A 20,712-nucleotide genomic window follows, 5' to 3' on the forward strand; every position below is an offset into this window, starting at 1 on the left:
GCATTCTTTTGCACTTCTTGCGCTATATTTTTAACGAACTTATCTTTTCGCTCTGAATTAGAACGGATTCTTGTAATCTCGTGTTTTTGTTTGTCGTCGAATTGATATTCTACTACCCCCCAAGGTAAAGGTCAAGGTCAACGAAAACTTTATTAACAGGAATCACTGAAATAGTGAATATAGGAATTTCACAACTGTAAATAAAACATATTATTTAGAAATAAAAATATGTAATTTCCTACGACATATAACAGAACTAAACTAAAACGTAACATGAAAAAAATGAAATAAATGCTATTATAACATTAAAAAGGCTGAACAGTTTCCGCTCAATCTGAAGTGGCTGCCAATTGATTATTGAGGTTTGTATTGTAGAAAAAAGTTAAACAACAAGAATTAAAAACATTTCTAACTACAGCTTTAACCAATATTGCACAAGCAGAAAACTTTACGCTTATTCTAAGTACCTACTTAAAAAGAACTTTGGCCATGTTTCAATATGAATTCTTAAAATCCTAATTGAGTCAACAAGATAATCTCTCATCATAAGTAAAAACATAGTGGAATCGTTGATCTTTGTAAACATTATTGATTTGTGTTTGTCTAATTATTGTACTTACTCACTCCGTGGGCGTCGACTCCTTCTTGAGCTGCCAGTTACCCGAGGTGGACAAATTAAGGCTAGTTTCCTGTTCCTGGGGCGGCTGCGATGCAGGCTGAGATACCATCGACAACGCCCCACTTACTCCGCCGGGTCCGATAGCACCGTTATTGCTATTAACATTAGTATTCAACCCTATTGTCGAACCGCTATTATTGACGCTGTTCAAGCTGCTCAGATCGGTGGCTATCGAAATCGGCTGCGAAATCGCACCAATCCCGGCCAGGCCCACGATGGCTTCGTGTTCCCGCCGGGCTCGCAGCGCAGCCAGGCTGGCGTTCAGCTGCTTCATCGATTTGTAGTCCTTGCGCAGGTGCTGCCGAATTTCCGTGTGACAGTGCTCGTTGTTGGTCACGATGATGTCGCCGGTGTCCGTTGTGGTGACCCGCGCCTTGCAGTTGTACTTGCGGGACAGATTGCACTGCCAGTACTTTTTGTCCTTGCGGATGTACTGGATGCCGAAGGAGTGGCCGTCGTGCACCAGCAGGGGTTTGCCCCGTTGGCTCAGCATGAACTGCAGTCGGCCCTGGAACCATTTTTCTCCGGGAGCTACTGCGGGATTAGAGAAAGGGTAGGAATGTGGTCAGAATGTAATACTTAAATTGTAACAGTTTTGGAATCTGGACAGCTTTTGACTGAACTTTTCGTACTTAAACAGATTGTGAAAAATGTGCCATAAATATTCGGCATCAAATGAAATTTTGAAATAGAAAGGAGAGTGAAGGAGTTTTAAACTACATTTACCTTCTAAATAGGTATGCCTTTTTCACGCAGTAGTACATTAATTACTAGGTCAAACAGAACTATCACAACTTTTCAAAGAGACAACTTTGTGATAAATTGCAGCACAGATACGTGATCCCAATGAATTATACAGAAAATAGTAACTTCCAAGAAATCTAGAAGATCTAGATTTCAATTAAAATCCTGGCCTTTCGAGCGTGAGCTCATGGACACAATGGAAAATCCAACCAAACCAATTGATTATTAATATGCCGGAGTAAGTCCACACTCCAATCAATCAATGATAATCACATAATCCGAATGGAAACTTCGAAATTATTAAAAAACGCGATGCACCTTTGATCTGCGAGGAATATCCTCCAATTGCGTAATCAGTATTGGAATAATGAAAATAATTCTTGAAATCCAAACAGAAATATAAAACCGCGCGATGGGAAACAAGGCATGAGAAGCCAGCAAGAAAATTTTAAACCTGAAACGCTCATGCCGAAGGCTACCATGCGTAGGTACACAAATATGAATCTTCTGTCGATCGTGTTTGGGTTAGGCGATCTAGAGAAGAGATGGTGGCAAAACTACGAAGAGCACCTGATGTAGGGTGACCATATGGTATCCTAAAGGAGGACATGTCCTCCTTTTTCATAAAAAATCAGATGTCCTCCTTTTGGGCTAAAATGTCCTCCTTTTTTAAAATTTTGAGATAATAGTTGCATGAATAACCATTTCTGAAGAGATTCTAGTTTAACAAACAATAATACAAAAGAGATCCATTCGCAAACAAAACGTTGCACACTTTAGCGTTTATGCTTCCAAATCTGAAACATTTTCATCCATGATTTAGTATGGTATTAAAGACGACTGTAAATAGTTTTCATGTAAGAATTACGGCTATCTCAGTCTTAAGACCCATTAAACAGTTAACGTTTTTTCGGCCATTGGATAAGGCCTATTTCAAGAGAAAACCTTTTGTGAATGTTTTTCACTCATACATAAATAATACTGTCAAAACTTGCATTTGACAATAAAAAAAATCAGCTAAAAAGCTCTATTTTTTGACAACGGTGCACTGTTAACCTTTTAATGGTTTTTAAGACCGAGATAGCCGCATTAATACAATTTTCTTTCATGTTTTGGAAAAAAAAATGAAAATGTCGAAAATGAAATGCGTGAGTTACAGTAATACAGAAATATAAGAGGAATTGGAATACTGAGCAATGGATTAGGAAAAAGTGCTTCTGATAAGTTTCTTCGAGTAAACACCCATCGAACTGCCTTTTGAACGTACGATATGTTTCTTGAATATGAGAGGCAAAGAGCAGCCGCCATGCCATGCCTTGAATGGAAATATCTAAAATGAAATATCTAAAACTGATCTGATTGAGTTACTTCAGTTGAGAACTTCGTGGTCAAGTAATTAACGATATCATTCTCAATAACATTCCTTAAATGTTCATCCTCAATGGCATTCCAAGAAAAAAATAATCTCTGGTCAACTAAGCATCTTGTGTTCGGTTCAACATCTTTTTCTTCTTCTTATTGGCATTATATCCCTACACTGGAACAGAGCCGCCACGCAGCTTAGTGTTCATTAAGCACTTCCACAGTTATTAACCGCGAGGTTTCTAAGCCATGTTACCATTTTTGCATTCGTATATCATGAGGCTAACACGATGATACTTTTATGCCCAGGGAATTCAAGACAATTTCCAATCCGAAAATTGCCTAGACCGGCACCGGGAATTGAACCCAGCCACCCTCAGCATGGTCTTGCTTTGAAGCCGCGCGTCTTACCACGGCTAAGGAGGGCCCACACGGTTCTACATAATAGAACCTAATGTTCGGACAGTAATATATTCCAAAATTTCAGAATCATACACGAAGAATTTTTCTTGTTAAAATTCTGTGAAATTGCTGAAATTGCCACCATAATAATATGCAACATTTGTTCATTGCTGATTTTAAAATTAGTTGAAGCTCAAATCTTCCCATTATAAGCAGGTGCTGGTAGTTTATAACTCGAAAGTGATTTATATATACTATATTGAAACTGTTTTATTTGGAGATAATAAGGTTAAAAATATAATAACAAAGTAGAAGAAGATGACGTATTTGCCTCGACTCACAAATACTTCTTCTAATAGACTTTAATGTGCAAAATTATCTTAAATATAATATTCTTAGTCATATTTAAAACAAAAAATCGATCGTCGTTTTTTATGTCCTCCTTTTTCAACCAAATGTCCTCCTTTTTCGCTACGATTTGGGTGAATTGTCCTCCTTTGGAAAAATTTCATATGGTCACCCTAACCTGATGTGACAGTGATAGACAAGCAGTATGGTCACGAACCTGATGAGAGCACGTGATCAGAATATAAGTTTTTCAGCTCCAGGTCTTTAGGAAATCTAAGTAAAGATTGACGGTCCGCTGAAAAACAAAAAAGCCCTTGTAATTAATCCATCATCGGAAGATACTTCTAAAACAAGATGATGAGACATTGACTAGAGCGCTGCGTTGGGATAATTATCAAGACAAGGAATTTCTACTGAAGAGTGGACAGAAAGTGTCATGTGCCTTATCTACAAAAGAGTGATAAACAGGATTGCAGCAATTACCGTGCACCACCGGCAAAGTACTGTCCCAAATATTATGCTTTCGACCAACATCAATTGCTAGAGTTAGTTGGCCCGTACAGAGGGGGATTTATGACGGATACACTACCACGGACCAGCTATTTGCCAACGGGCAGTTTCTGCAGAAAACTCGCGAATACAATTTGCCATGCCACGATTAGTCGGGTAATGTCCGTAGATCGAGTTTTAGGGACACTTTTGAATCCTTTTGAAACGCACAGAGGATTACGGTGCGGTGGGGTGATGATTTCGTAAATGCTGTTTAATGATTTGGAGACACGCAACTTCTAAAAAAAGGCGGAAGCCATCAGAGTGAAAAGGGAAGCTAAGTGGATCGTACTGGTCGTCAATACGTTCATTAGTGGACAACGTAGTCACCTTTGATTCTAAATGTACCTGGAAATTCCATTTTGAGTATTTGATCGAAAAATGCCGGAAAAGGATCCATTTTCTACATTATATCTCCGGAACTTGGTGGGGTGCTCACCCGGAAGACCTCATCAAACTCTATAGAACGACCATTCTCTCTGTTTTAGAGTATGGTTCTTTCTGCTTCCTCTCAGCAGCTGATTGCCACCTGATCAAATTGGAACGAATTGAGTATCGTTGTTCAACGCATAACATGAGCCTGGAGGTGCTTGCTGGAGTCACTCCTTTAAAGCACCGTTACTGGGAGCTCTCACTTAGAATACTCATCAAATGTGGAACAAGTAACGCACTTGTCTTAGATAACTTCGGTAAAATGCTTGAACTAGTTCATCGGTCAAGATTCCTGAGAGTCTATCTCAACTAAATTTCTTCGGGTTTCACGGTCGCTTTGATAGGGCCTGCTTGCGGACACATGTAGCTTTTTTAGAGGTTTAACAGAGCGCACTGAAAAACCCCATCACGTCCTTGTCGAGTTGTCGAGCTTGTAACTGACCAAACATAATAAAGTATTTCAAGAATGCATGATTGGTCTCATGTTCAATGTTGATTTTATGATAATATTTTCGTCGAAAATACGTTGAGGAGATGGATATTTAATCTCTGGGTAAAACTTTTACAAGTTCAGGTTTTCTCAGTTTACCATAGAATATGTTTACCCGCAGCCGTGCGATAAGATGCGCGGCTACACAGCAAGACCGTGCTGAGGGAGACTGAGTTCGATTCCCGGTGTCGGTCTAGCCAATTTTCGCTTTGGAAATTGTCTCGACATCCCCGGGCAAAAAGTATCATCGTGTTTGGATCATGATATACGAATACAGAAATGATAATTTGGCTTAGGAACTTCGCATTTAATAACTGTGGATGTCAGTTCAATCAAAGTTAATTGCCTATTTCCGGGGATTAAACCACCCGACTTGGACATTAATTTACAATGTTGTGAAAACTCATATGTGAATATGTACGTTTTATGGAAGATATTGATTTGGAAAATGTATTGGAGGTAACCACTTTCCCTTCGATGGGACTCGAACCCATGACCCTACAGTACGCTAGACTGGTGCTTTAATCAACTAAGCTACGAAGGACCTCCGTCAGCCTTCGAAACCTAGCGGGGGCGGGGGGGAGCGAGCTCGAGATTCCCAAATTGGACGCATAGTTCTCATTTCTGAAGCCAACAGTTCCACATGTCTATAGTACACTTTCACAGAAATCTGCGATTTAATTTAAGTGTGTGGGTTCGAGTCCCATCGATGGGAAAGTGGTTACCTCCAATACAATTTCCAAATCAATATCTTCCACAAAACGTACATATTCACATATGACTTTTCACAATATTGTAAAAACTGTGGATGTGCTCAATGAACACTAAGTTGCGGGGCGGCAATTTCCTAGTGGGAGATGTAGTGCCAATGAAGAAGAGAAGAAGCAGCGTAAATGCACATTCAACTAATGCTTGCAATACAAGAATTTATTACAAGACACGAAACAAACTGAAATATTGATTTTTTGTCGAATACCGGAACGAAACAAACTTGTAAAACATTTTGTGTTTATTTATTGAGACATCTTTACACGCAGAAGATAGCTTATTATTTAAACTGTCTCAATTAATCAACAGAAATAAAACATATGGACACTTTATAATTGTAGAGTCGACAACCGATAGTTATAACGGGGTGCATAATGCCATAGAGAACACTATCTGCGAGTAGTACATACACTTTGATACACGTTTATATTATACACTAATACAAGTGAGCATTGGTAAGATATCTAGAGAACTACGAATAAAGAAGTGACTTTTAGTGAGACTGTTGATCGAAGCACACGCGTTTCATTTCTTTGGTGTCCGATATTACAATAATGTGATGTGCAATTTTTTGTTCGCAATGTATGTATGTGTGTTTTGTTCGCAATGTATGTATGTGGCTTTGAGGATTGTTGGAGGACTGACATCTCGAAGATCTTTGAATCGAATCTGGGCATGTCCGTTATTTCGAAATTTTTGGATGCAGAATAATAAAGAACTTTAGAAAACATTATAAGAATTCATCATGGATCTGTGATTTTTTTTCGACACAGTCGTTCATACAAACAAGAAGTCTATCATATAAACAAGAAAAATAATTCCGCATGTACGTATATGGCCTCCAAATTTGTACGTATAGGTGGAATCTATGCATTTTATATGATCTTTTTTTACCGAATAAGTATCCACTTAACTTGATAGCAAATGAGTTATATGAACAGAATTGTTGGCTGGGTATCCATGGACGACTTAAACATTTCAAATAATGTTCATCGATGCTCGATAGTAATCTCGTAGGATTCCCAAAATCCTTGATAGGTTCAGAAAACCATAGGTGTTGCGTTTGTTGTAAATAGACTGTGAAGCCCAACCCTGATCTTTTAAGGTTTTATTGATTTGCTTAGAACCCAGATTACAATATTGGATTAATAAGTTAATTAAATTGTTTTCTTTGACTTTCAAATTAGTGGCCTGACTATTCTTACTAGCTTTCAAACGGCGATCTGACCACAACAAACTAAGCTTTTTTTAGGATGATTTAATAAAATCAATACTGCATCCCAATACAACTTATTTGTCCTCAATTTTCAATTTAGTTGAGAAATTTAGTAATAAATTAACTTTATAGGAACAAAATTAACGCACATTTTTAAATAAACTGTCTGAGAAGCTGCACGAGTTGTCACCCAACATCATTTTTTCTCATTATTCATCCAGATATAAAGCTGGTTTTCAAATTTAGTTGCTTCAGTACTTGGATATATTTATGCCTTTCTCTCAAGGCATTTCACATAAATACTTAGGGGTCTGGTTCGACTCGAAAGGCTGGGGAATGCACATTAGACATCTGTATCAGAAATGCCAACAAAGAATAAACTTCATGCGGACTGATAAAGCTATATCGTACAACGATCTTGTCGGTTATCGAATACGGTAGTTTTTGTTTTCAAGCCGCCGCGAAAACTCATATATTGAAGCTCGAACGCATTCAATATCGTTGTCTCTGCATCGCGTTAGGCTGTATGAACTCGACTCATACAATGAGTTTGGAGGTACTCGCGGGAGTACTTCCTTTATCAGATCGCATCGCGGAAATATCGTTCAGATTCCTCATGCGGTGTAAGGTTTTAAATCCATTGGTAATTGAGAATTTTGAGAAGCTAATCGAACGAAACCTACAAAATTTATGACACTGCACTACTGGTACATGAGCCTGGAGATTGGCCCTTCTTCGAATGTTCCCCATCGTGGTTGCTTCTTAGACTCCTCCAGTTTTTCTGTAGTTTTTGATCTGACCATGAGAGAAGAGATCCATGGAATTCCAGATCCTCTCCGAATGGAGTGTCTACCACCAATTTTCACAAGTAAATACAGCCATGTCAGTTGCGTCAAAAAGTTGTTCACCGACGGGTCAAAAATGAATTAATCCACTGGATTTGGTGTCTTCAACGAATTGCATAGCGCCACTCGAAAACTTCAAAATCCTTGTTCCGTATATGTTGCAGAATTAGCAGCTATACACTACGCATTAGAGCGAATTGCCTCTCTTCCCTCTGATCAATACTTCATTTTTACGGATAGTCCCAGCTCAATAGAAGCTATACGTTCAATGAGGCCGGTACAGCACTCACCGTATTTCCTGAGCGAAATACGATCCTTATTGAGTGCTCTATCGAATCGCTTTTACACTATCACTTTGATATGGGTCCCTTCTCATTGCTCGATCCCGGGTAATGAGAGAGCGGACTCTCTTGCCAAGGTGGGCGCTATGGAAGGTGATCACCCTTAACGTTTTTTTCTCAATTTCTCGTCAACAGGCCTTGCTCAGTTGGCAACGAAAATGGGATGAAGGAGATTTGGGTAGGTAGTTACATTCCATTCTCCCGCAAGTTTCGAAAAGACCTTGGTTCAAGGGGTTGGACCTTAGCCGGGACTTTATTAAGGTAATGTGTCGGCTAATGTCCAACCACTACTCACTAAACGCGCATTCCTATCGAGTAGGGCTCGCAGACAGCAATCGATGCGGTTGTGGGGCAGGCTATCAGGACATCAATCACGTTGTCTGGAACCGTCCCGAATACGGTAATGCCAGGTCCGATTTATATGCATCCCTCCGGACCCGAGGGAAACCATAAAATGAGGACATTAGAGATGTGTTAGGAAAGCTTGATATTGACTACACGGCCCTTGTTCACAATTTTTTGAAGCGCATCAACGATATTGGAGGACCTCTTCATCCGAGGTTTCATCCGATTTAGGGGAGACTGGGTAGACTTGATCCCCTTTTGCTGATTTCCGATGGTTCACAGCCAAAAATGAATAAACATACGCATTTTCCACACAGACTCTCTAAGAAATATATAGTATTTCAAGACAAAATTTTCAAAACGACTTATCTGCTTTTGTAAACAAAGATTCAAACGACGATTTGACGAATCTGATAGCTCTCCCACGCAAACCAACACCACCAATAGGTAGGTGAAGGTTTCCGCTACCTGTTGATGGTGTTGGTTTGCGTGGGAGAGCTATCAGATTCGTCAAATCGTCGTTTGAATTTTTGTTTACAAAAGCAGATAATTCGTTTTGAAAATTTTGTCTTGATTTATCCTTGCTGATGTATGACAGTCCTTAAATTATTGTTGTTATTGATACACCATCGATTTTTTGGAGTGCTATCAAAAATCGACTTTTAAAATATTCGGGGGAAATTGATCCCTCTCCAAGAACTTGCTTTGATAAAATTAAAAAAGGTGCCCTCAGGTTTTTTTTAAATATTTTTCCTTCAAAATACGCAAAATTTTCGAATTGCTGTGCGTATACGTGAACGATTTTTGTTATCAAATTTGACAGCACATGCAATTTTAAAATTTGGGGAGACTTGATCCCCTTTTTATGATATCTACGTAATAAATACTTTTTTTCTGACAACCCTTCATCAAATTTGTCAAATTTACAAAAAAATAGAAGCCTGAGAATAGACTTATATTTTTTGGAATTTTTTCGACAAATTTTTGTATGGGTGACTAATGAAGGATCAAGTGTCCCCATATTGAGGCCAAATCCAAATATCCTAAAACTTTGATGGAATGTTAACATTTTCATCAGTACAGATCATTAAGCATATTTATGACTTTGTGCTGTGACAAAATGAAAGCATTTGATCATTGTTATGAAAAGTTGTTCAAATTTTGCTTGGCCAATAAAAAAATCTTTAGGAAGGTCAAAACATTCAAACCGCCCTGCAGAATAAATAAGGTTGTCAATCCAAAAAATAACTCACCACATAAAGGTCATTTGTCTAGAGGATTATTACTAAAAAATACGCTAGAACAAAACTACTTTAGTCTTCGATAAAACAGGGGGTGATCAAGTCTCCCCGGGGATCAAGTCTACCCACCTTCCCCTATACATGGCAGGATATTCCAATATCGACATTTTGTAACTGATTTAACGAACTGCGAAATACTGCCACTCAGGTCAAATGGATGTTGATAGCAGAATGGAAATCGCCATGGCAATGTGAGTAACTTGCGGTTACTTTGCTAATTTATGAAGATTGTAATCGCAAGTCAGTCATATTGAGTTTTTCAATGCGGCTAGGTAGGTTAAAGTTCTTTCTTCATATAGACTCATTGAACATATATGTTTTCAATGTGTTAGGGCAATAATTTGGGAAGAAATTCATTTAAACACAGTAGGGTAAAACGACCTATTATGGAGGGGTAAGCACCGTGTCAAAATAAAATTGATTACAAAAAATCTTCAAAAATTACCAGTTGGTTGGATTCCACATTGTAGTAGTTGAATCGGATGCTCGTTAACTATAGTTTCGTAAATATTACGTGAATTGTGTTGAAGTTATGTTGTTTTGTTTTTATCACAATAAAAACAAACTACCGCAATAATAGGACGCAGTTGCCTATCGTTGCGATATTTTTTGAAAATCAGTCCTATTGTTGCGGTATTGCATGTAATTCTTATGGAGAGAGATACCGCAACAATAGGACCTTAGCACTACCGCAATAATAGGCTCAATTGATTCAAATTTTTAACGAGAAATGTTGAATTTTCATCATTTTGAACGGAATTTTGTGAAACAAAAGCCGTTCTAGTCGTTAATTCGAAGAGTTTTAGCGTACCCACAATTGTTTTCAATGGTATTATATCCAGAATGGACTACTTTAACACTACCACAACATTAGGGCATACCACAACGATAGGACGTTTTACCCTAATAAATAAAAACCATGAAAAATCTTTGCGAGCCATTTTCTCATTTGCATTTTTTCTCAGATGTGCTCGACTTGCGGTTGGCGGCAGTATATGTCCATCCAAATTGATGTTCGGTAGGGCACTGAAGGACAAACTTCCAGAATCAGACAGTACAAAAGGACAATATAGTTCGAACTAAAGACACTATATACAAAGACGCGAAATCTGATCCCTGAGCAATAATTCGACAGGCAACACTGAATGCGCAACACTGCTCATATTGCATAAAGTTTTCAAATTGGTGTAAGTGATTTTCATAATTTCAAAAAAAATATTAGTAACGCTTATACCCACGCAAATCAGATAGCAAATACAATATAAACAAGTTGAGAGTCATTTTCTACCATTTCCCCTACAATGGTTATTAGGCTACATTGATCCAAAAATATTACAACAATAATTTAAACATGTTTATTTGCGGAAGTTAAATTAGCCCTTACCAAATGTTCTGCGTGATTTTATGGAATGACAGGTCTTCTGCTCGATTGGAATAGCACTGACAGTAAATTTGGAATTCCAATTGGAACATTTCCCGTCTTTGTTTATAGTGTCTTTAGTTCGAACGATTTGAAACTGTTGGAAAAAAACAAGGAAAGAGAAAGGGAAAGAATATGGTGATAAAACACGCAGAGCGAAGCACTCCACGATCGACGTTCACTAAGGAGTTTTTCAGCCCAAATCCTGACCAAAAGTCAAAAACAATATTTTTAGATATATTCATATTATTTTTCGTTTTTGTACTCTCAAATAGTATTACTAATTTGCCATGGGATTTTTGGATCAATATTGATTACTTGTGAGCAATGTTGGTTGTCAAAACGTTGACGTGGTATTGGTATATACAGACTTTAAGTCAGCGTTTGATCGCGTGAATCACTGCATTCTCCTTCACAAACTTGGAAAACTCGGAATGTCGACTCACGCTCATTTGAATCTACTCAAAAGTGAGTCAAAATTGACTCACTTTGAAAAAAAGTGGAACAGCTCACTTTTGAGTAACCGTATGTTTACTCACTTATGAGTAATGTAGCATCATGTCAAAATTAGAGTAGCTCTTACTCACTTTTTTTCGACTAAAGTGAGTAGATCTTACTCACTTTAGAAAATACTGGGTGTTTTGCGCTTGATTATGGAATGGCATTTTATTTTGATGAAAGAAAGGCTAACCGCCTCACTAGATTTATTTATTAATATCATTAATATAAATATTAGTTGAATTAAACAGTTATGTACAATAATGCTAAGTATAAATTACAAATAGGGTTGGTAGTCGCAAAAATCATCGTTTTTCGGGCGCTGAGTAATGTCTTCCTCGACAAATTCATTCGCGTTCGTCGCCAAGGTACAAGACAATGTAACGCCCATGATTTGATCGGGGGTATCTTCTTCCGATTATGCGTACGCCTATAAAAATAAGAGTTGAGGAGAAATTATAACCAATCAAAACATCTATCTAAAAGAAACATTCTAACCTGAACCTGTATCTAATCGCTTTTTGCTTATTATATAGCTTGGTCAGGATCTGGATTTTCACTTGAACGCAATGGTTGCTGCCATAACTGTTGATACGCTTAAAACCTTTGTCAGGGATATGTGTCCATCGGTATGCACATCGGCACCGTCGTGGCAGAAGAAGCGACTAGGTATTGTCTAGAAAGTGAATTAATATAAAATCAAAACATAGACTAATGATCCCAGTTCTTAGCAACTTACTTGGATGTAATGAACAGCTCCTTTTCCCACGATCATTTACACCGTCTGCTCTTCCTCAACACCGGCCGGCAATAATGGGATGATTACTTGCTTTCGCTGAACCGTCTACCATTTGAAGACGTTCTCCTGGCACGGCTAATATATTTCATTCCGTGTCCGTTCATTTGGGGCATATATCCACCACTTGATCGTATCGAGGATCGTATATGTATATTAATATACAATTTTTGATACTGCAAGACAAAGCTAGAGACAAAGTTTTAGTTCATCATTGCTTCCTGGGCGTCATCAATGCAATACCGCTAATCGGAGAAATCACGCAACCAGCCTTGAATCCTCCGTCGCCGACAATCTAACGGAACAGCACCTCCGGATCGATCGTGATGTGGATCTACCAGATTAGTAAGAATCCTTGCGGGCCACATACAGCGGGATCACCACCGCCAAATCCGCCCACATGCTCCGATAAGTGTCGTACTTACATCCGTAACATGTCCAAGTCGTTAGAATTAGAAACACAAGTTTTTCGGCTTTTAAAACTTTTTTCAAAAACACGCGAATATTTTTCACGGAAAATTTTCAAACTGTTTGACAGTTGAGATGATCAATTACGCAAAAGTGAGTAAACCCTAAAATTATCAGAAGTGAGTGAAAATTGGCTCACTTTCTAAATATAATGTTACTCACTTTTTGACATTTCCATTAAAATTTTAAAGTGAGTCATATCGACTCACTTTTGAGTAGATTCAAATGAGCGTGCTGGACTTGTGACCTGGTTTAAACCTGGGAGGGAGCTCTCGATACTACACATCAAATAAACAAATACTGTCGTCAGGCAACAAGAAAATTTTCTACAAGAATAAACAATCAACGTAGGCGCACCTAAAAAGACCAAATTTTGTTTTGTGTGTTATTGTTGTTATATTGCCTTAGAAAATTTTCTTGTCGAGAGTTTTGTTCTCGGCTCGCACTGACATTTCATGACAGCTAGATTTCGGCTCGGCTTGACACATACATTTTTTGAATCTGTTTCTCCCTCCCAGGTTTAAACCTTAGCTATCAGACCGGTGTATGAAAGTGCGAATTGGTTCGGAGCAGAGTCTATTATATATAGAGTTACGCAAAGAGTGAAGCCAAATCTACCTATTGAACTGTCAAACCGTCTACCTATTGAGCAAAGTAAACAAATGCTTGTTGGTAAGGCGGAAGTATTGTTATCGCCTGATGATTATTATGGCGAATTAAAACTCATGAATTGAAATGTATTAGATTTGTTCTAGAAACAGCTTCAAAAAACTTCAATACACCCCCCAATAAAGTTGCAACAAGAAACTCACGTGTTTGCACGCTGTAGGTGACTTTGGTTATCGAATTAAAAAGGTTTAGAAGTGATCACTCCCGTAAAGTCACTTGAAGGGTTGAACAAAAATGAAAGTTTTCAACATAATAACAAGAGCATCATTCAGAATAAGAGTTAGAAGATCCTCTTTGCGCAACTCTATATAATAGACTCTGGTTCGGAGTATTCAGATTCTTTCCATATCGCTTCAGGAGTGCCACAGGGGAGTAATTTAGGACCATTGCTTTTTTCGTTATTCATCAACGATGCAGCGTTTGTATTGCCTCGCGGTATGCGAGTGTTTTATGCGGATGATGTAAAAATGTATATGGTCGTTACAAGCAGAGATGATTGTCTGGAATTGCAGGCTACCTTGGATTCTTTTGAGAGCTGGAGCAAACGGAATGGTTTGGAACTCTGCGTGGGAAAGTGCAACACCATTACTTTCTGTAGATTGCGGCGCCCGATTATATTCGACTACTCTCTGTCTGGCGAAGTACTTCAGCGTAAAACTGAAGTTAAAGATCTCGGTGTGATGATGGATAAGGAGCTGACATTTCGGTCTCACTATGAAGATGTGATTTCGAGGGCGCACAAGCAGCTTGGTTTTATCTTCAAGATATCCAATGATTTTCGTGACCCTCAAATCGCTCTACTGTGCTTTAGTTCGTGCCTTTTTGGAATCTGCCGTACTGGTGTGGTGCCCATACAACAAGAATTGGATTGACCGTTTTGAGGCTGTTCAGAGAAAATTTGTTCGACTGGCACTCCGGAACCTTCCCTGGCGTGATCCTGTGCGTCTTCCTCCATATGAACATCGATGCAACTTAATTGGCCTGGCATCGCTGGAAAGCAGAAGATCTGTAATGCAAGCCGCTTTTATCGGTAAAGTGCTGAGAGGTGAGCTCGATGCTCCAGCTATTCTCTCTGAGATGAATATTTATGTCCCGGAGAGATCCTTGAGACGGCGAAACTTCCTGCTGACGGACGCTCGCAACACTCGATATGGACAACATGACCCCATTAGGTTTACGATATCCAGGTTCAACGAAAGGTTCCAGCAATTCGACTTTGTTACCTAGGCTAGGTTACCGTATACTGATCATGAATGTTTTGTGTTATTTGTATAATGATCCTTCTGACAACATTATTGGCTTAACTGTTTGTTTATTTTTAATGACGATGTATTTTGACTGATTCCATGATTTATGTTTGTACCGAATATTTTTGTAATTTAATTTGGTTTAGTTTTTACTTCATTAAGACATATAGGTCAGATGAAGGTGATCAAGCAAATAAATAAATAAATAAAAACTTCACCATAATTTACATGCTAGTTTTATCGCAATTGGCCATGAAAAGATGTTTATGTTTTATCGTGTTTTTCTGGGTTTTTATTGATTTTTAAGATGAAAATCAATATAGGTGCCAATAATGATTCGATCTGAAAGTGTTTTCAGGTGATCCATAATGATGATATTAATTGCTAGCTTTTTTAATCGTTTTTACAAATAAAATGTTTTACAAAATGAAACTTTTGATTAGGTTCCAAACCCGATTTTGTTGCTTAAATTGTCAGCGTTGGAAAGATTGGAGTTTCTTTTATAAGCTCCATGAAAAACATTTCACGCATCCTCACGCAATCGTGAGTTGTTTTTATTTTTATTTAGTAAAGTTTGCTAAGAAAAGCTAAGCGAAAAAATTAAATATTTATAATTTTAAGCGACAAACCTGATATAAATGGCTCGCTTTCAAAGAAGAGCTAGACTTTGATGAAAAGCATACGTATTTCTCGGATGTAAAAGGTTGTTAGTGGTTAAAGTGCAACGTATTTATCTGATCTGCTCTATTGATTGAAATGTCAATGGTTGCATGTCAATGCCCAGAATACCAATCCCCAGAATCAGTTCCCCAGAATGGTATTTCCCAGAATTCCATTTCCCAGAACGACCAATTCTCCAGAATGATATTCCCCAGAATGCACTATTTCCCCGAAAAGAAATCCCCAGAATGACCCATTCCCCAGAAACCAAAAACCCAGAATGACTTGTTCCCCAGAAAAAGGTATCAGTCTAAGAAACTATGTTTTTCGCTGTCATTTCTATAAATTAAAAATACTAGATACTATATTCCTATGCAAAAATACTTATATTAAAGTACGAATTTGACCGGAATAAGGCAAAACGACATATGCTGCCTTATTTTCAGCACGCATTTGCCCGGAATGGAGCCCATTTGATATGTTTGTTAGGGCTCACATATAATACGAAGGAGCATATAATCCATTATACTCGTTGTTCATATTGGGGGAAGCCCATATGGCATAATGCCGTTTGGCATAAAGCCGTTTGGGTTTGGCATAATGACCATTTGGCATAATCGTTGAAAAGAGTATGAAATGCAATGGGTCGTAAGAATATATGATTTCCATTTTTAGAAGTATGTATTTACCTGGAATAAGACAAAAGAGTAGATGACTCCTTTAAAAGTATGCGTTTGCCCGGAAAAAGACAAACAAGGAGATAACTATTTCTTCAAAAGTATGCATTTGCCCGGAAAAGGTAAAAGAGTAAATCACTCATTTTTTTAAAGTACGCATTTGCCCGGGATAATGCAAAAGAGTAAATGACTCCTTCTTTAAAAGTACGCATTTGCCCGGGATAATGCAAAAGAGTAGATGACTCCTTCTTTAAAAGTATGCATTTGCCCGGAACAAGGCAAAAGAGTAGATGACTCCTTCTTTGAAGGTACGCATTTGCCCAGGATGAAGCAATTACGAAGTATTTAGTCTAAGCTAGGAAATGGTGTATTCTGGGGTATGGTATTCTGGGGATAAAGACATTCTGGGGAATGTATTTCGGGGGATAGAGGCATTCTGGGGAATGTCTTTCTGGGGATTGTGGTATTCTGGGGAATGGTTTTCTGGGGATTGTGGTATTCTGGGGAATGGTTTTCTGGGGAGTAGTGCATTCAGGGGCATTAATTTCTGGGGAATCACTTTCTGGGCAATGGGTTTCTGGGATATGACATACAATCATGTCAATACCATAACCAGGGATTTTAACATTATCCGAAGATTAATTCATATAGTCGAAGTGAACAAACGAGCACATCTTTTCGGAAAACTTAGTACATAATAATTAAAGAATGAAAATTTACATGAAAATCGCACTCATTGGCAGAATCAGAGGAGGACACCACTCGTCGCAAGCACGCTGTAGTTCCCAAAGGCAGCGTTCTTACGCCAAGTGGTGCTCTACCAAATAACAATAACTGACGCCGCCAGTGGTCATACTTCAATACTAGTTTAATACAAAGAGCATCAAAACAGAAAAATACGCTTTGCTGTTAATTTAATGCATAGTTTTGGCCACGCCTTTACTCTGCGTACTCCTATGTGGCGTCGGTGAGTTAGTCGACGGCGTAACATTTTGGTAGAGTACTTTGCAGGCGGTAGTTGCCACATTCTAGCTTATCGCTTTTTTTTGTAGATGGGACACACGACACCTTCCATTTACTGGCTGTGCATGTGCTAAGACAATACAAGACAAGTGGGACACACGACACCTTCCATCCACTCTTGCGGCAGCACCTCATCCAACCAAATTTTGGTAGTGCAGTGCAGCGCTCTAGCCAGTACATCACCACCGTATTCGAATAACTCTCCTGATAGTTGGTCAACCCCAGCGGCTTTGTTTTCCTCCTGGATTTCCTGGAGATCCGGAGTTGGAAAACGTACGTCTTGCCGCCCTCGTTTCCTGCCACATCGCCATTCAGCTGCTCTTCACTATTGAATTTCATTCAAATCAAAGACCGATTAAGTTAGTTATGGATTATTCATTTTCGACGCCTCTGGCTAATCATGTTAATAAGGATTGAATCCAACAGGCGCCTGATAGATACCGTTTTGACTCCTTAAATTTGACTGACTTGAATTCCGAACATGACTCATATTCCGAACACTCGCTTTTAGATGCCCATTTTGGGCTTATTCGTGAAATTGTCCCCATAGGATCTTCAATTCGTTTGTAATCTTCATCCTCAGTACGGAAAACCGATGAAAAATTAGTTTTGGGGCGTTAAAATGCCAGTGTTTGGAATATGAGTCTTAACAAGCTGCGCATTCATTTGTTTTTTTTGTCACACAATCTATTAAATCCGCCTTTTATTAGGCAATCATTTTACACACTCAGTCACCGTGGGTAGTTGAGTAGTTTTTTTTCCTCTCGATTTACATACAGGAATAATTTGAAAATATTTTTATGTATCTATGATTAAGGAAGGGTCAAAATCTCACTATAGGTGGATTAATTCGGTTTCTGGAAATGTGAAAAAAGTCAGTATGTTTTATTTTCTAACTCCCATACAGTTTATAAACTCTATCAGAGACGCTCTTATATCAGCAAAACTATAATAATTATACAGCTTACAGGGTGTTGAGCCTAGAACAGACCAATAATCGAACTCGCCATTTCCGGATTGGCAATCCTACGCCTTTGCTCGCAAATAAAAAAACTTTTACTGCTTATACTGTTGACAAGTTGTCTTATTCATTATTTGGTCTGTTCGTTCTACTTTTGTTTCATTATTTAAAACAGTAATCGTCTGAGTAATCGTCTGTCGGAAAACAAGATTCGTTGGATGTGAAATTTTCGATAAGAAATTCTACGTATAACTGTAATTAGAAACCACATGCCATTTATTCACCGCACTTACTTATTCAATATCACGCTTTTTTGGGCCTATCTAACTTAACCGTAAATGTGACAATCACGATAAATATACGTTGACTTTAGTACTAGGAAAGCTGTTCGGTTTTGAGTTGCAGTTGTTGCTCATCCGGGATACTGACCGACGACGTGGTTGTATCGACATGCAGTGAGTCTGTGTCTGATGTCACCACTGGTTGCAGCTGTATCAGTTTGATGTCAGGTGGGACCTCCGGTTCGGGAATATTGCTTGGATCGATAATTGGTGGGCCGGCAGTGGACGGTAGCTCGGACTGCACGTGTTGATTGGACGACGAAGGTTGTGGATCACCAGGTGGGGGATTACCGATAGCGGTTTGTTGAGGTGGCATCGACAATGAAGGTGGATTTGTGAATGGTTGCTGATGGGAAGAATGCTGGTATACATGTGGGGAATGATATTGGTGGTGATGGCCTGGTGTTTCGGGATAGGAAGGAAGTTGATGGTGAGATTGGTATTGGTTGGTCTCGTGGTGCGGAGGAGGGCCCATCATCGCATGATTGGGACCGGAGTGAAAGTGGGAGTTGGAATGATATTCGTTATAGTTTCCGTTGTTCAGGGGAGGAGGAATATTGGAATGATCATGCGACGGTCCCAGGCTTGGAGGAGGTGGCGGTGGAGGGAGCTGCGGCTGTTGATGCGAATATTCGTGAGGACCTTTCATGTGGGGAGGATGATTGTGTACTCCGGTGGACGAGATCACCTGTCCCTGGTGGGTGATACAACGGGCACGGCACATCGAAACCCGGTATGATTTGCACAGCCAGTATGTCTTGAGACCTTGCTGGGTAGCGACTGTGTTGTTTCGATTGAAAATGCAATTGTTATGCAGAAGTGAGGTTGACGAGAGCATGGTAATGCTGGGACCTGTGAAAAGATCAACCGTCAATTAGCCGGCATTGTTCTGCCTTCGAATTATAGAATGAACAAGACCAAGCAGTGCTGATAGTTTTAGTGCAGAAGCGAAATAATTTTAGTGCAATAGTCGACAATAATTAAAAAGCTAAACCAAAGGTAAAAATTAAAGAAAAACTCAAGATTGAAAACAAACTAACAATACAATTTGATGCAAAACTTCTTATTCTATTTAGTGAATAAGTACTGTGCGGTACACATTTGGATACACATCTCGTTACCAGCGAATTAATATCTCATTCGGAATGGTGTTATGGAACTCACGGATTTCATAGCTTTCATAGCTACGCCTATCGTAACATTGTTCTAAAAAAAATGAAACCACGTGATGACCTAAATTACGCAGTGCACTGATTAGAAGAAAGAACCGAAGATGACCGGTAAAAGAATCTCTGCTTCTGATATGATGAAACGATCGAGCGTTCCTACGCTACATGATCAATTCGCAGGAAGACAGCAAACTGGCGACATGTCCACGGTAAATCACATACACTATCGATGTTTGATAACTGCAAAAAGTTTTCACTGAAGCTCCGCCCTTTACAGAATATTTACATTTGTATTAAATTATTAATTCAAAGTGAAATTACATTGAAGATTGACTCAGTGTCCAAAATTTTACGTGGACAAGCTCAAATATGTAATTATTTCAATCGAATGGAGCATGTGGATTTCTACAATCAAACACACTGACCAGTCAATATCTCTTGCGCGAGACTTTGAGCTAAATACACAGCGAAGACGATCAACATGCGCGCAACGGACCCCGAATTCAAAACAAAGCTTAGTAAGCATCTTACTCCGTCCGCACCGCACACTAAAAACGTTTGTGTGTGGGGTAACCTTTGGCGGGACCTTTCTGCCGCCGATCACCATATGCCATACCATCTTGTATCATCGTGACTGGGAGTGCGATATTGAAGGCAATTATATTTATTAGAAAACGAAGAACACTTCTCGCGTTCGGACAAGTAGGCGATACCGCCGCCGCGAGTCGCCACCGACAACAGCCCGATCCGTTGTAAACATCCTCCGCGTACCCGTTCGCGCTTATCATCTATCTCAGCGCGAGTCAGCCAGTGGAAGAAGAAAAGAGAAGGATAAAGGTAATCGTAAGGGGCAGTAGGCGCCAAATCGATCACAGTCAGCGTTGGAGGTGGCGGACAGGCGGCTACATGGTGGAGAAGCACATGTCCAGGCAACGAATCTTCGATAGAGACGATGATGGCG

At 39.1% G+C, this 20,712-nt stretch overlaps 1 protein-coding gene and 1 long non-coding RNA gene across 5 annotated transcripts in view; both read right to left on the reverse strand.

Annotated features, from left to right (window-relative positions):
* Window positions 1–210: 210 nt before the first annotated feature.
* LOC134207681 (protein abrupt) overlaps window positions 211–20,712 on the reverse strand; it is a 59,673-nt gene continuing 39,171 nt past the window's right edge. For 2 of the 4 annotated variants that reach the window (XM_062683477.1, XM_062683476.1), the window contains exon 4: window positions 18,495–19,434. In XM_062683477.1, the coding sequence (XP_062539461.1) occupies window positions 18,617–19,434 (818 nt within the window). In that variant the 3' untranslated portion in view covers window positions 18,495–18,616. Of the gene's footprint in view, window positions 1,214–18,494; window positions 19,435–20,712 lie in introns of those variants that run through there. The other 2 variants (XM_062683478.1, XM_062683479.1) reach the window with 2 other exon arrangements.
* Window positions 11,887–13,119, reverse strand: LOC134207683 (uncharacterized). The gene is made up of 3 exons (XR_009978405.1): window positions 12,480–13,119; window positions 12,239–12,416; window positions 11,887–12,170 (listed from the first exon to the last, which is right to left on the reverse strand). It is a non-coding gene; the product is annotated as an uncharacterized LOC134207683 (long non-coding RNA).

This window comes from Armigeres subalbatus, chromosome 1 (genome assembly GCF_024139115.2).
Source record: "Armigeres subalbatus isolate Guangzhou_Male chromosome 1, GZ_Asu_2, whole genome shotgun sequence".
Classification (NCBI taxonomy): domain Eukaryota; kingdom Metazoa; phylum Arthropoda; class Insecta; order Diptera; family Culicidae; genus Armigeres; species Armigeres subalbatus.